The sequence below is a fragment of the Phocoena sinus genome, chromosome 16, assembly GCF_008692025.1.
Source record: "Phocoena sinus isolate mPhoSin1 chromosome 16, mPhoSin1.pri, whole genome shotgun sequence".
Lineage (NCBI taxonomy): Eukaryota > Metazoa > Chordata > Mammalia > Artiodactyla > Phocoenidae > Phocoena > Phocoena sinus.
This window is the reverse complement of record NC_045778.1, coordinates 690,775-707,243: the sequence shown is the minus strand read 5'-3', so window position 1 is coordinate 707,243 and position 16,469 is coordinate 690,775. Positions and strand designations below refer to the sequence as shown.

The 16,469-nt window shown below is 41.1% G+C and overlaps 1 protein-coding gene across 1 annotated transcript in view; it reads right to left on the bottom strand.

The window, feature by feature from the left end:
- FMN2 (formin 2) overlaps positions 1 to 16,469 on the bottom strand; it is a 322,361-nt gene that overhangs the window by 217,028 nt on the left and 88,864 nt on the right. Inside the window, exons 3-4 of the mRNA XM_032609063.1 lie at positions 12,232 to 12,379; positions 4,949 to 5,004 (exon numbers count right to left, since the gene is read on the bottom strand). Coding sequence (XP_032464954.1) covers positions 4,949 to 5,004; positions 12,232 to 12,379 — 204 coding nt within the window. The remainder of the gene's footprint in view (positions 1 to 4,948; positions 5,005 to 12,231; positions 12,380 to 16,469) is intronic.

The following is a 16,469-nucleotide window of genomic DNA, read 5'->3' as shown; positions in this document are numbered from 1 at the left end:
GCATCTGTTCTTCACTCAGACAGGACGAGGTTAAACTAGTAGCTGATTAGGTAGCTCTGACTCACTCAGACAGGGGAGAGGAAGAGGTACAGAATGTGGGGCAAGCCAGGAGCAGCAGAGGTCAGCGGGACCCCTATAATTGCACCAGCCTGAGGCATGCCGTGTGTTCTCCCAGGGAAGTGGCCCTTGATCATGGGACCCTGGCAGTGGTGGACTGTACAGGCTCCTGGGAAGGGAGGTGTGGATAGTGACCTGTGCTTGCACGCTGGATCCTTGATGGCTGCAGCAGCAGCCTTAGTGTCTCATGCTCATCTCCCACGTCCATCTCTGGAGCTCGTTTAGGGGGTGCTCTGAATCCCCTCTCCTCGTGCACCCCAAAACAATGGTCTCTTCCCTCTTAGGCAGGTCCCAACTTTTTCCCAGACACCCTCCCAGCTAGCTGTGGCACACTAGCTCCCTTCAAGCTGTGTTCATGCAGCCAACCCCAGTCCTCTCCCTGGGGTCTTACCTCCGAAGCCGGAGCCTCAGCTCCCAGCCACCACCTGGCCCAGCAGGTGAGCAGACCAGCCTCTCAGGCTGGTGAGTTCTGGTCGGCACCAATCCTCTGTGTGGGAATCTCTCCGCTTTGCCCTCTGCATCCCTGTTGCTGTGCTCTCCTCTGTGGCTCCAAAGCTTCCCCCCCGCAACCCCCCGTCTCCACCAGTGAAGGGGCTTCCTAGTGTGTGGAAACTTTTCCTACTTAACAGCTCCCTCCCACTGGTGCAGGTCCCGTCCCTATTCTTTTGTCTCTGTTTTTTCTTTTTTCTTTTGCCCTACCCAGGTAAGTGGGGAGTTTCTTGCCTTTTGGGAGGTCTGCGGTCTTCTGCCAGCATTCAGTAGGTGTTCTGTAGGAGTTGTTCCACATGTAGATATATTTCTAATGTATTTGGGGAGGGGAAGGCAATCTCCATGTCTCACTCCTCCACCATCTTGAAGCTGCCTCTCTCTGGTCTATGTTTTAGTTGCTCACTCATCTTGGAAATTGTGTGTGCTGGATTTATAATTAACATGTGAATGAATGTCACTTTTTGCCTTAAGAATTCAGTAGGAACATATGATTTTCCCCTAACCTTTGATATGTCTAATACATTTTCATGCAATTCAAGTGCCTGTTTCTGTGTCTCCATCACTATTCCTTCAGAACTACGTTCCCCACACCTTTCTTTTGATCTGACCAATTCTGTTTCACTCTCTGAACTTGCCTCTGTCAAGACACAGGTGAGTAACCCTCAAGTGCCATCAACCAGGCCACCCCACCTTGTTCATACACATTCCATGATTCGCTCCTAAATAAACATGTTTCTGAAACAAACAATAAACTGTAGTGAGTGGTCATTGTATAAAGAGCATTAGAGAAGATACTCTACAAGGAGAACCAACAGAAAAGAATACTCAATTCCTCAATTAAGTTTGTAACCCAATTAGGCACTGAGAGGACTGGGGAGGACTGATCAGAGCAGGATCCTGGGGGAAGAGAATTAAGCCAATTTCAAAGGAGGTTAAAACTGGACTGAAATAGGATTTTGCCACTCACCTCAAATCATACGCATTTTTCTGACTTTTGAGAATTTAGTTGCATACAACATATGTGGTAAGAAAGTTTTGATCTTGGTTAATTTATTTTCATTATCCAACACTTTGCAATAGACGTGGTTGTTTTCAATTAATCCATACCATCAAGTGTAGGAAGACCTAACTTTCAATTGCTTTGATGTACCAATTCCTACCCCAAGCTAGAATTTTCAAAGATCAAATTCTATTCTATTTACCTTTTAACTAGTAGTCCATTTACATCGGAAAGATGTTGAGAATTTTAGGAAAATACTTTGAAGCACACATTTTATATATAATTTCAAAATTATTATTATTAATTTAAAATTATTTATATAATTTAAAAATTAGTTTAAAACTGGGTGGTAACCACTTTAGCTAACATATATTAATATTTAACGTAGGAGTAAATGTTTCTAGAGAATGTAATTGATATTTGGCTATTTATATATTGTAGAATACAAAAGGATTTACAGTTTAAATAGTATTTCAAATGCCAAAGAATAAAAAACAGAATTGAGACAGTTCTGTTTCGCTTTATGAAATAATTCTTTAGATACAGCAGATTTCAGAGCATATTATTTGAAATTAATCAGTAAGTGAGGTCTAAAGAAAGCAGTTTGTTTTACAACTTCCTGATCCCATGAGACCATGGGTGACAACACTCAGGGGTGGCCACACGTCTCCCTCCACAGATGCAGAGGATCCCCGCACCTTCCACTCCTTCCAGCTGAGAAAAGGCTTTACGAATCATGTGTTTTGTGTAGGGATATGGAGCTCTCAGAATTATTAATTACAGGGAGAGAGCAAAAGACAGAACCAATTCCATAAATTCCAGCGTGCTTGGATGGAGAGAACAGGTGCCTGGACGCACACCTAAAGAAAACCGAGAGCACAGGATGCACTTCACCTCTGTGGAGGGCCCCACTCTCTGCGTGCATAGCTTTCATCAGTCACACAGCAAACCCACAGGAAGCCCCCCACTTCCTCTGCAGGGGAAGCTCACAGACAGACTGCTCTCTAGTAACTAAGAAGCAAGGCGCTCTATGTAAAAAACAGAACTGTACTTTTTTTTTAAAGAGCAGTGAAGCACTAAAGTTAGTAAAATCGACACAATTTAGCACAGTTAAACATGTGTCTGTGACCTAATCAGCTTCAATCTATGCCTCTAAAACATATCTTGACATCAGTCTCTTATAAATGGTATAAATACAATAGAATAACTTAAAATAAACTTCTCACCTCATCCATTTGATGATTTTGGCATGAGATGGTAGTAAACAGCTGCAGTTTGATTACAGGTGCAAAAGTCTAATTTTTGTCATAGTGGAGAGAACAGGAGGTATAAAGTCGAACAGACCTACGTTCATACCGTGGCTCTTACCCTTTATCAATTTTTGGTCTGAAGCAAGTTAACTCCTATAAACATCATTTTCTTATCAGTTAAATATGAATTATAATAGTTACTTTAAAGGGTTATTATAAGAGTCGCATAAGATAATGCAGTAAAAGAACAGGTGCACAGTGCATAGGTAATTAATTCTAGTTTCCTGAATCCCTTTTATGGTGGTTACTTTAGGCTCTTATGAAAGAGACACACATCATCTCAAAAACGAATCAGTCCCTAAGTAAACTTATGATAAAGAGTCACCGATTCCAAGAGTATATGATGTCATTACTGAGGGCTAGGCTTCAACTGCTTCCCAACAATCTTACCACCAAATTAATTTATTATATTTTCTAGCTTCTAGACACTTCACTGGCAACAAGGAAATGAGAAGGTGTGAAATTTAAATCAATCTATTTCCCCCGTGAGTTTCCAAGCTGTAACATCAGGTGTTTTAAAATCACCCAGTTCATCAGGTTTTCCGCTTATTATTGGTTCAGAGCTCATGAAACATAGAAAATCACTATAATTTTACACACATGAATATCTGCCTTGAATTATTCCAGCTGGAATCTTAATACACAAAGTAATGTTGTTGGTGTTTGGTCACCATTGATAGTATAGAATACTTTTTGTCCAGGTTTTCTTTGGCGTTATCAATATAACAGAGAATTCAGTAATATACGTCCTAGAAATAAGAACTAGAAAGATCTAACATATTATCCCAGATCACAGCTTAGTCATGCCAAAAAAAAGCGTTGCAAAAATAATAAGAAGATATTTTGAGGGCACTGTTTTTCTTAATTATTTCTCACTTTATTTCTCTTAACCTCTTTTCATTCTTCTTCATTGTATTCACTACTGGCTAATCATGACAGTTAATGAACTACCAGCTCAGTCCACCAGGGCTCTTCAAGTGCCCCAGCCTGATGGAAGTCTCTGCTCTTAAAAAAAAAAAGAAGCTGGGAAAACCTGTTTTATGACATTATCCTTAAGAGCATCTTTACTCTTATGAAAGTAAACAGAATAGCTATATTTCTGAAAAGCACCAGATAATTCATAAAACGAAGTTCTCAACCAATTTATATCCTTATTTATCCTCCAGGAGGAGTAAACTTTCATGTATGATGCAGGGCTGCTTCTTTTAAAAAAGGAAGTCATTTTATACTTGGAAAAGTTCTCAAAAATCAACAGATTCTTTGATTTTACAGAGAAGAACACTATGTCCCAGATAGCCTGAGTATGTTGTCACAAACTGACCAGAAACTGACCTGGGTCTGAAACTCAGGAAGCAGCCGTCTCATTTTCTACTCAGACCCCACTCTAGAAAACACACTTCTTGGTGGTAATTTCTAACACTAAGTTATTTTCAAAGGTAGAGTTAGGAGAATGTATAAATAAATTTTTTAAATGGTTTTATAACCGAAAAAGCAATTGCTAACCACAATTACTATTTCATAAAAGTGTTTCCTATTTTTACAGGAAGTGCATTTTGGTGCAAGAAAAAAAGGCATAAAATGTGGCTTCTTTAGTAACAGAATAAGAAAGTTTCTGTGGAAATTAAACAGACACTAACTAATGTTTCATCCACCAAAGCAACTTAAGAATATTATTTGGTTTTAGAAAAGCCCTGGCACATCTTATAAAAAATCATATCCATGTGACTCTTAGTGCAACCAGGCCCATCTCTATACAACACCTGAGCAGCCGCTGTTTCCTGATGGAGCCAGCACTTGTGGGCCCAGCTCTCCGGCAGGACATGGAACAACATGGATGCTGAGGAGTTTGTGCCCAGTGCCACTTCCAGGCTGATTTCCTTCACAAAGTCTGAATGAAAGGAAACCCCCTCCCACCTGACTGGAGTCCCCTGCAGGCTGAGAAACACGGCCACCTAGCTGGCTGGGCAGATGGAAAGATAAAGCAGAGGCAAATAAGAGGGGAAAGGGAGCTGACATCCTAATTAAATCTTACCTGCTGAGCAGCATCTGAACATTTTTTCGGAGTTTCTAAAACAGCAGATTGAGACTCTGGGTTGAAAAGGAAGAAGACAGGCAATATGTTAAAGAGCAAATTTTCCCATTTCTCTGATCACAAAATGAAACTAACTGTAATATACCTTCAACCATAATAAGCACCAAAACACCCAGGCTACCTTTCATAATAAGCATCCAAACACCCAGGTTATACCTCCGTGTTATGAGGACATGACTGCTTTTGAGTACATGTAACACACAAAATGACACACTCACGTCATTAGGTATTTTTTAAATTAGATTATCTCTACACCCTTCTTTACACATCAGTCATGATTATTTGCCTCAACTCCTAGTTTCTACTTTGTGCCATGAAGTATCTGCCAAGACACTCACTGTTCGTATTATTCACTTAAGTCTGTACAGTGACAGAAGCCAACTCCCCAGTCTGGAAGGGTGGGATCTTGGATGACTTACCTGACTATTGACAACTGACCTTCCACTCTCAGTGAGAGGTAACGAGTGCTCACCAAGAGGCAATGAGTAATTGTCATTTGAGAACCTACGGGACTGAAAATTCTTCATGCTGGAAAACCTAAGGGGTAACCAAGGCCATGTTTTCTTTTATTTTCTAAGCTAGGGGATACTTTCCTCTAAGCGAAGCTTGCACGGGAGTTACATAAAAACCTAAGAGAGCTTCCAGGAATCCCCAGCGCTCTGTGGATGGGAGTCTGAGAACGATTCCCCTTGCCCATCCTGGGCACCTGTGGTGAGGAACCGAGGCCCCGACACAGTGGCTGGTGGTGAGACAAAGATGAGTCTGTCTCCTGACCTTCACGCTGCCCCCGGCCCCCGACTGGCATGCAGACCAGACACCTGACAGCACACAGCTGTCGCTCTGAGGGATACTTCAGACCTTCCCAATTCAGCAGCATTTTAGTATGTGACATGTATGTGACAATGCATAGAAAAAATAAAAGGCAGTCGTGGTTTAAATCGTACAACATATTGCTAAACTAAATTGAAAGTTCTCATTTCACTTGGATTAAAGCACCGTCTCCACCTGGGCCCACGGACCTCCTTCCACCTGCCCACACCCCAACCTCTCTGGCTCCACACCCACTCACAGGGCTCTGGCCACACTGACCTTCCTGCCACCCTGTAACACACCAGTCCCGCTCTGGCCACAGGATGTCCAATGGGGGCAGGGCGAGAATGTTTGCCCCCGCCCCCACCCGCTCCCAAGATCACTCTGTGACCCCGCCCCCACCTGCTCCCAGGAGCACCCTGTTCCCTCTCTCTCTCCACAGTGTGGGTTCTCTAAGGAAAGCCTGCAGAATTCACTCTCCCCTCGACTAAGTCAAACGCTGTGAAGAAAGACTTCGTAGATTCTTTCTTAATGAATCCCCAGCATCCACAACAGTGCCCGGTGCACCGCAGATGTTTAAAATATGTGTTGAGTAGTTGTGGGAGGAGATGAAAGGAGAGATCAAAGAATGAAGAAACCATGGAAGCGAAGCAGGAGCCCCAGGAAAGTGGGCGCTGGGCCTGCACCTGAGCTGAGAGAACATCTTTCAGGACAAAATCACAGAGAACAGCATGACATAATCACTCACCAACACGTGTCACTGTGGCAATAGAATATTAACAATGCAGGCCTTTTCCCAAATACCGCATTTCACTAAGTTAATCAAAACGTTTGTCTCTTACACTGACAAATTTCTACTCTGAACACAACACCAGAGTTGGCCAGTTTTGAAGAAAGAGCTTTAACATCAAAGCGAGGACAGTTAATATTAAAGCAAATCCAGACTCTTGAATGCCTTTTGTTTTCTGCTGGTTTTCGTCACCTCCAAATCCTCCCAAACACAAGAGACTTGAGACAAGGTCCTGGGGCTTTGTACAGACTAGAACATTTTCTCTTCCTGCCTTTCTAGGTAGATGGTGCAGGAAGAGCCCACAGGGTCTCCTGGGGTGTCACGAATAGTTCTTTCCCATAGAGACGCACACAGGGTTTCCCAGCTTTTTTCTATAGCCCTAGATCTCATGACCTGCCCAAAAAAGCAAACTTCTGGCTCTGATGGTAAAAAGAATGTGTAGACCTCACCAGAACAATGAACTAGAAAGACTTATCGAAATTGCAATTTTTTGATCACCTACACCTAAACTTTGAGTTTCTCTCTATCTAATTCAATGGCTACCTGAATTGAGTTCATTCTCCCACCCTCACCTCTTTCACTACACTTACTTCCTTGAATCAGTGTGTCATGACATCTAGGAGAAATTTATACGTCAAAATATTCTCTTCAAAATCATAAGCTGTAATACAGGAGTTCTAGAGGGTCAAGATGTTAAGGTGAAAGAAATGTATAGAGTAACTATAAAGCAAGGGGAAAATGAATGAGAATAATCAAGAGAAGAAAGAAAAATAAATGTCAAGGAGAAAGAAAATAGGGGAGAATAAAAGTAAGAAAGAGAAAAAAGAAGGAAGGGAAAGAGAAAGTAAAGAGAAGCATGAAAAATCGCAAAAAGCGCTGCCCGTAGAGGGAAACCAGGGCCCGGGCTGTGCCCAGTGAGCTGCTTCTGAGCACCAGCCGAGTCGGGAGCCCGTGGGCAGGCAGGTAAGAAGCCCACTGGGTTCCAGCATCCTCAGAGCGACGACCCCTTGTGTGAACCCCCAGGCCCTCACCCCGACATCCTCCCCACAGGGCCTGGAGCTTTCGGGAGCCCCTCCTCCTCAGCCCCGCGTCAGAAGACAGTCCAGACAGCCCCCTTCATCAACAGGACGGCTGCTTTCAGAGTGACCCAGGGAAGCTCTCAAGGGCACATCTTAACTGCCAACTCCTCCACTCACCTGCCCTAAGGATTAAGAAACTAGACTGGTTTTAAAATATTACTGTGAAGCAAAGTAGGAGAAATAACCTTCCTGACAAAACTTCAAATGTTCCATGTTTTTAAAGTTACCTCACAAACAGTTCTGGACTCCCCACAATTCCAAATATGTTCTAGAAATGATCTCTCTATCATCACAAATAAGCCTATGACTTATAAAACAAAACACATGTGGATGAGTTTTACATTTGTAGAGGGGACAGCAAGAAAAATAAGCAGGACATGACACTCTGGTAAGAAGGGAAAGTAAATCAAATCACCCCTTTAAATATACAAAATATGCTTTCTGAAAAATGAACTAAGAAATCTCTAAAAACTTACATTTTAGTGAGAAATGCACTTATATAAAATAACTAAATTATGCTTCTTTAATTCTATACATCAATTTGATTCAAATCTAGTCAATTTAATTGAAAGAGAATTCATTAAATTTCATTTAAATAGCATGACTTACGATTAGTGGCCTAACAAATGGTAGATGTCTTTACTTCTGGTATACCCTGTCCTTCCACAAATGAAGATGGGGTTATACATGTAATTTTCCTAAAAGGAGTCAACACTATTCTGCATATTTGATTATTTAATAGTCTGGATCTTCCCGTCATTGCCAACAAAGGTTGTCCACACATGGGCGTTAGCTTGCGTATATAAGGGGGAAATGCAGGCTGATTAAAATAAAACTTAACATGGAGAATCATTTCCAGGAGACACAGTTGATCTCTTCTAGAGCATTTTATTCCTTGAGAGACGAATGCCATCAAACATCCCCCGGCCCCTTACAGAATCTCTGCTTTACCTCAAGTGAACATGTGTTAAAGCATTGGGACAGACCTGGAAATAGGGTAAGAATGCTGTTATTTGCATTTCATCCCACAGAATCTCCTTTATTAAGAACCAGTAGAAAGACTTCTTTTGGATACTAGAGGACAGCAAAGTTGTCCTTCTGGGACTGTTGCTTTTCATTTCACAGACACACAAGGCATGATACAGACTTGTTTCCACTTCCCTTCTACCTTAAACCCAAGGCATAAATTTCAACTACCTTTAAAAACTGCAAGTCCTTCTGAAATACACTTCAGGATGCTAGTTCACCCTAGCCTCATTTTATTGCCCCATCCTAAATTCCTTTCAGTTTAATCTGTTTTCCTTTGTAATCCTCTTGTACACCTCACATATTCATAAGCTGCTCAGATCATTTTTTTGAAGCCAAGGTGGGTTACCATTCTTTCAGCCAGCATGTAAACAGATATTTTAAGATTTCTACACAAAAAGCTTGTCATGTTTCTAACAGCTCTCCTTCCATATTTTCTTCCAGGATTTTGTGTGTCCAGAACTGCCTTTCTAAAGTAAGTCCTCCATTCACTCTCTTGATCATTCACATTTTTAAAGGAAGATAAGGGCCTTGATTTTCCAAAGACACACCAAGAATGATCAAGCCTCTGTTCACACCCAGACATCTTGACTCTGTTCGTCACACATTCAAAACTAAAGTTAATTCTCTCTTTGTGTAAATCTATCAAATAACTTTTGAAGCTTGGTAGTGAGCCCCTAAAATGGTCCTCAAGCTGTTTCAGCACACCGCATTCCGTCAGATACTTGCATTCATATGCTGAGTAGATATTTTATTTATCTTTTTCAACAAAAGGTCTTCATTTATTCACTCAAATATTTAAGTATATAATAGGTGTCCAAAGGTCTTGAAATGTCGGGAGTCTACACAGAAGACAGATATGTAGAGACAGGAAAATTACATATCTAAATAATCCACATGATAGAGATATGAATAAAATGCCACGGGGCTCTAGAAGAAAGAACCACCGTGGCAGGGAGGTGGGTTGTATCAAATAAGTAAAGGAAAATGAAGAGAGTAAAGAGAAAGAGAAAACAAGGTAAGCAAAAAGTTTTCTTCTTATTACTATTTCTGCCACAAACTTCTGGAGCAAGCACATTGCTTCCCAACTTCCCTTCCAGCCTTGTCCTTCCAGGAAACATTCTACAGACTTCAGACAGCCAGGCTCCACTGTGGAGGCAATGTAGACAGGCTGCAGGGAACAGGCTGGGAACCGAAGATTCCCAGGAATCCACAGCCCTTGAGGCTTTACCGCAGCCTCTGCACTCAGACTCACATAGCAGAGGGTCCGTTTCTACATCAATAGGTGAAGGTGGAGAAAAACCCGTTTCACAAAATGGATCATGGAAAAACAAAAGTGAGTTTTCCGAGAAAGGCAGCACCACGAATCTGAATTAGCCAGACATGTGGAGTAGTAACCAGTGTGGAGAAGAGCCAAAAGGGGGAAAAAAAGAAAAACCAAGTAGGCAATTTTTTAAGATGGAACCACAAGTCTTTCTTCTTCCAAAAGAAAAAAAGTCATTGAGCTCTTTAAGTTAAAACTGAAAGGGACCAGATGCTGCAAACAGTGATTTTAGCCGTGACACCCTTGCACCAATCACAGTCAAGTGCACTGGAAATAGTTTATCACTTTTAATAATCACATTATCAAAGACTACAATTCATACTTATTTTTTTTAAAACAGTAGACTCGATGCACAGTTTTTACTACATTATCTACATTCTCACTCTTACAACTGACTGCTTGCCTACGACACGGAAGGTGAATGCCCCAGAATGAGAATGCCCCATAGATTCACAGCAAGAAAAGTTTAGAAGGGCCATTAGACAATTTGGACAAAACAGCTGTTGGGCTGTTGGGTTTAAAACAGATCAATTGGAGAAAAACAAGTCACTACATTAAACTATTTTCTACTTACCTCCATCATCCTCTTCAAGAAGGCATATTTTAAAAGGAAACAAGTTTTTATATTAAAAATTGCTGCTCTGGCATTTTGCAAGCTACATCAAATAATGAAGAAAAAACTAGGTTACAAACTTCCTGACATCAATTCCGACTATCATCTCCTACCAAACTAAAATTCAGATGATCACTAATTAACTTTCCATCTAGTGTTCCTCCAATATACAATAAAATCAGTAACATATCAGTTAAAATTGAGAGAAGTAGACACACTAGGGAAGAAAAAAATGAAAACATCATCCTAATCAATGATGTAAAACACAAGATATGAACAACTGTTAAAATAACTCATTGAAATTGACTGATTCTACTATATCTACACCTAGTTATTTCCTAACCAGTAAGTAATTCTTAACATAAACAAATAAAATAGTGTAGTTAATGGGATCATTATTTTAGTTATATGCTTTTCCTTTTAAAACTAAATTTGCTTTTATGTGCTTGTTTTTTTCATGTGTTATTATGTCAGCACCCCCTCGTCTCGGAAGGTCTACCTTGGCCCTTGATCAACTGTTCTCTGCACCACAGGAAACGCAGAGCCCTACACAGAACACGTGTCCTACATTGCATCTCTTGTATGTGGTTCATTTCAGGGAGTATAGTCCACCAAGTAAACACTAAGCAGTGTTTCAAAAGCATCAGACAGTGAAAGGGGGACATGCAGCATTAGGTGTGGGCCCCCATTAAGTGCCTCAGTGCAAAGAAGAAACAGGTAAATGCATCGCTCCAGGACTGGGAGAAAAACAGAGGTTATAAGCACTAGGCCCCTCTGCAGACCTTTGGGCAGGAGCCTAGAATAAAGTCCCTGACAGTGTGGGTCATTGTTGGCTTTAAAGGGAGCTCATGAGTTAGATAAACAACCAAATTCCATAAAAACATTGTTACAAAAATAGGATTCTTAATTCAATACAATAAATACAAAGTGCTTTCCTAGCTTCAGGCTACATATAAAGCTGACATTAATCTCATGTTACCTTCAAAAATAACACAAAATATTTTAGGATGACACAAGAGACAAAGAGAAAAAAACCAAAAGGAAATACTTTTTAGAAAAATATTACAACCGAACACTGAACAATTTTTTTAATTACTTAAAAATTAGATTTAGTAAAACATGTTTCTCTATTTTGCCTCTGTCAGTTATCTCTGAAGGCAAAGAAAAAAACGAAGAAAAGTTCAAAGAAAGCAGTAAGGGAAGAGACAGGGGAAAGAGATATGGTGGCTACCACCCTTGAAGCCAGTAGGCAGAAAGTTCCTTTCCGAGCTCTCAGTCCATGCGGAGTGTGCAGCTTCCCCCGGGGTGGTGGCCACAGCAGGACCCCGAAGCAGTGGTTCTCGGACTTTATATACACTGTAGTAACTGGACAACCCAGGGTCCCGTTCCCCAGAACTCAGCAGCCTTGAAGATGGGGCATAAGAATTTTCAATTTAACAAGCTTCCCGGTGATTTAGCTTGAGTTATATGCAGATTATAATCTAAGAAATACTTGAAGGGAAACCCAGACTCAATACCCAGTAGGTACTGCACAGTTATTCGATGTTACTTTCAGAATATTCACTCTTCCCGGGGCCCTACCTGTGTCAGCATCCTTGGGCCTGTGTTCTTCATCAGGAGGTTTAGACGGTGGCCAAGCAGCTGGGACTCTCCTGGGAAACTGCCCTTCTATATAATCCAGTGAATGTGTAGGTTGACTAACTGCAGCCCAGGTGTAAAGTTGATCTTGCTATATTTCAAAAAAATAATAATAAGCTATTTTAATTCAATCATGAAAAAAATGGAGCCTTCTTGATTGATATTTGCAACATCATTTCTATCATAAACATATGTGTGGTGTGCATATATATACATGCAAACATCCATAAAACATTAAACAGCATTTTATACAAGTCAGTGAAGATTCATCACATAAATATTCATTCTCACAGTCTTTTCATTTTCATAACCATACCTGTTGCAAATTCTATTCTACGGTAAGATTTAAGTCTCTGTCTTTGGGGGTAGGAGGCCACGTGGGCCTACATGGAATTACAAGGTCAGAAAATCCACTCAATCACAGAGCCCCCTGATGAGGCATCTTCAATGCACAGGAATACGATGTCCCTTTGAAATCTGTTTAAACACTTGTGGCAAGGTCAGAGAACAGGCAGCGCTGGGCATGAAGGACCATAACAGCTTCCTCACCTTCAAGAGCAGGAAGCCCAGGAAACTGATTATCATGGTTCCAGGTTGGGGACTGTTTGGGAAACAAACTATGAAAAAAAAAAAAAGGTAAATGAACCTGCCAAGAAAAAAAGAACTGGGCAGGGATCTGGCAAAGAAAGCTCTTCCCAGCTGCAGACCAACAGAATCCAGACAGAATGAGAAGCAGGCTCATAACTACACCTCGTGCCAGGAAGCCAAGTGGGAACCTCACAAAAGACGCCACACCAAGGCCCGTGAACACCTTGCGAAACTGCCCGCTAGGATTTCAGGGTGACAGCTGCTTCAGGACGCAGGCTCGCAATGTGCACAAGGCCTGGGTTCTCTTCGTGACGTCTTCCTTCCTTACAGGTATATTTCCCTAAACCTTTTGATCAACATAAAAAGTAAAGCCGAGAGAATAACAAAAAACATGCTGTAACCACCATGCTGAAATTGTGAACTCGACTGAACGGATGGAGAGGCACTGATATTTCTGTAATTTGTTTAACAAGTTAATTTAAGAACTTCATAAAATATTCTTCAGTGTCAACAGTAAAATGCAATGGATAGATCATTTAGTTTAAACTTCACCTTTAGGGACAGTCACTGGCCCTAACTGAGAACTCAGATTCTTGGGTCAGTGATATTGAATTGGAAGGGTCCCAATGCAGACCTGGCCAGCATTTCAGCCAGTCAGCCAGTCACATCTTTCAAGTATTCATACCTTGATTGACACCAGAGGCTTTGCTATTTGGCCTACTGAATATTAAAAGTAGCTTTTCCAGCACTGTTGACAATAGCCAAATCATGGAAACAACCTAAATGTCCATCAATGGAATATTACTCAGCCATAAAAAGCAATGAAATAATGCCATTTGCAGCAACATGGACAGACCTAGAGATTATCATACTAAGTGAAGTAAGTCAGAAAGATAAAGACAAATATCATCTATCACTTATATGTGGAATCTAAATCTAAATGAACTGATCTATGAAACAGAAACAGACTCATAGACAAAGAGAACACACTTGTGGTTGCCAAGGGGGAGGGGAGTGGGGGAGGGATGGATTGGGAGTTTGGGGTTGGTAGATGCAAACTATTACATTTAGAATGGATAAACAACAAGGTCCTACTGTATAGCACAGGGAACTATACTGAATATCCTGTGATAAACTATAATGGAAACTAATATTAAAAAAATGTCTATATGTATATAACTGACTCACATTGCTGTACAGCAGAGATGGGCACAACACTGTAAATCAACAATACTTTAGTAAAAAAAAAAAAAAAGTAGCTTTTCATTGGCAAAATGAGTGGTTTAATTAGCATGATACTAGAAATGAGCTCTCATTGGTAAAATAAAGGAATTCAATGAATATGGACCAGCAGAAACATCAGACATCATTCTTACAAGAACAAAGTAAGACATGGGCAAGGGGCGAGGTCAAGGCTCGATGCCCTGACGGTGCTGCATCCAGCGCTGGTCTAGGAAGCAACTCCCAGGCTGTCGGCAACCACTCGGCACAGAATCCTGTCACCCTCATGTCCATATCACCTGAACCTTCCATGTAAGGAGCAGTCAAGCACTCGCTGCCAGGGGAGCGAGAGGTATGTTTCCTAAAAGGGGAACTCTGACTTAGCGTCATCATCCTAATAGTAAACCCACTCAGCCTTGGACTTCATCTGCTCCACATAAAAGAGGCAGCACCAGCAGCTAGGGGGACAAATGTTTGCACTCAGGATTTCATCGCTCACTGAAAAATGAAGCTTGCTACAAGCCACTCTGCAAATGCCAGAACAGCCCGGCCAGTCCTTCAGTCTTTCAGCCCCACCCCAGGACTGGAATACATTACAGCTCTGTGATGACAAAACCTCTCCTTCATCGTGTGGCTCCACGAGGAGAGAAGAAGCAAACACAAAGCTCTTGCATGGCTCTTTAACATCTACAGAATCAGATGTCAACTCTTTGACCTGTCGTTTAAGTTTTTCTATATTCCTCCCATTCATCCTCCCAGATTCATCTCCCTGCATTTCCTAAATCAAGCTCCACTCCACTAGAAGGTCCCACTTAGCCTCCCCACCCATGGAATCTAACCGATGATTAGGTCTAGCTGGGGTATGCCCTCCCCACTCCCAAGACACAGCTCTGACAGGACGCCGGCCACCCCTTATGCTGACAGCTACCAGCACGTGATCCAGATCAGTGACCGAACACGGTCTTGAATGTAGCTCGTCACCCCTCAACTGCCTGAACTCCGTCAGCACGTGAGATGTGTACACAAGTTCTGTAAATCTCCCCAAGCACTTGAGAATATTAAGACAACTCCATAAAAGCCACTTAATGTCTACTGAATTAACGAATTTGTCAGATAAAAGGAGAAAACAAAAGAGATGGTTTGTCAACATGAGCAGCGGCTGGAGCCAGGGATCTCATTTTCTTCACTTGCTTATTAACAAGGTACCAGAAGAGTATTTCGTGTGCATCAAATGGAAAACAAAGGTATCAAGTGATCCATTATATCTAAACCTATTCACAACTATACCATATAAAGAAACATATGGAGCAGATAAAACTCCTAGGATATAATCAGTGCTGTACCCCAGACAAATCTCATAACTTTATGAGGCCTCAGTGTTCTCACCAGTAATTCAGGAAAACTGCCTGCTCTTGTCTTTTTCGCAGGACTGGAGTGAGACGGGTGCAAACACTATGTGGAAAGAGCTATGAAAACCACATAGTGTGATTCAAGTATAAGCACCATGACTACTACTTGTTTTGATTTTTTTAATCTATGTTTCATTAGAATAATCACACATTTCCTGTATTTTAAAAAGTCCTTTTAGAGGAATTAAATATTGTCATCAAATGTACACAACACCATGTGGTTGTTGAACCAGCCCGAAATCTTTGCTATATTTTGAGAATCTAGGTGAGCAAAGTGTAGTCGGCAAAGTTCCCTTGGCATTTGTGCTGATTGTCACTAAGTTTTGAATTCAATTAACAACCGCCCTGTGGCATTTCCTCAACCATCCACCCATGTCTTTTTCTCTGTTGTATTTCTGTTTAACATTTCAGACATGAATGTGTTATTTTCCCAAGTAGAACATGCAAGCTTCCTGCCACCAGTCACCAACCACATCCTATACCCCTTGTTTTCCGCCGGTTTTATTCTGTATACATGACAGACACACAATGAGTATTAAGGAATTGGAAGAGTCAAGATCAATAAAAGTGTCTTTTAACAAATTACACCATAGTTTTATATGAGTTAAAACAGGAACACTTTTCCCTGACACTACTCCACCGCCTTAAATTCTTAAAGTCGGTTTTTATTTTTGTTGAACTGGATCATTTCTTCCTATTAAAGAAAACAGATACATGCTTTCAACCTGAGGCAGATCAGAATATTTAAAATCACAACCTGAAAGTGGCATAAACAGGCCACAACTTAGTGATCCCATAAAAGAAAAGTTTCTTTTAGCAGATATTTCCCCATCTTTTAACTGGCCTATAAATAATAACCCCCCAAATAATTCAGTGCTGCAATTCACAAATAGTTTATTTTAGAGGGCCCACTAGAAAATTTTAACAACTGAAGTGAGGCATTCTAAGAGTGCTTTGTTGAAA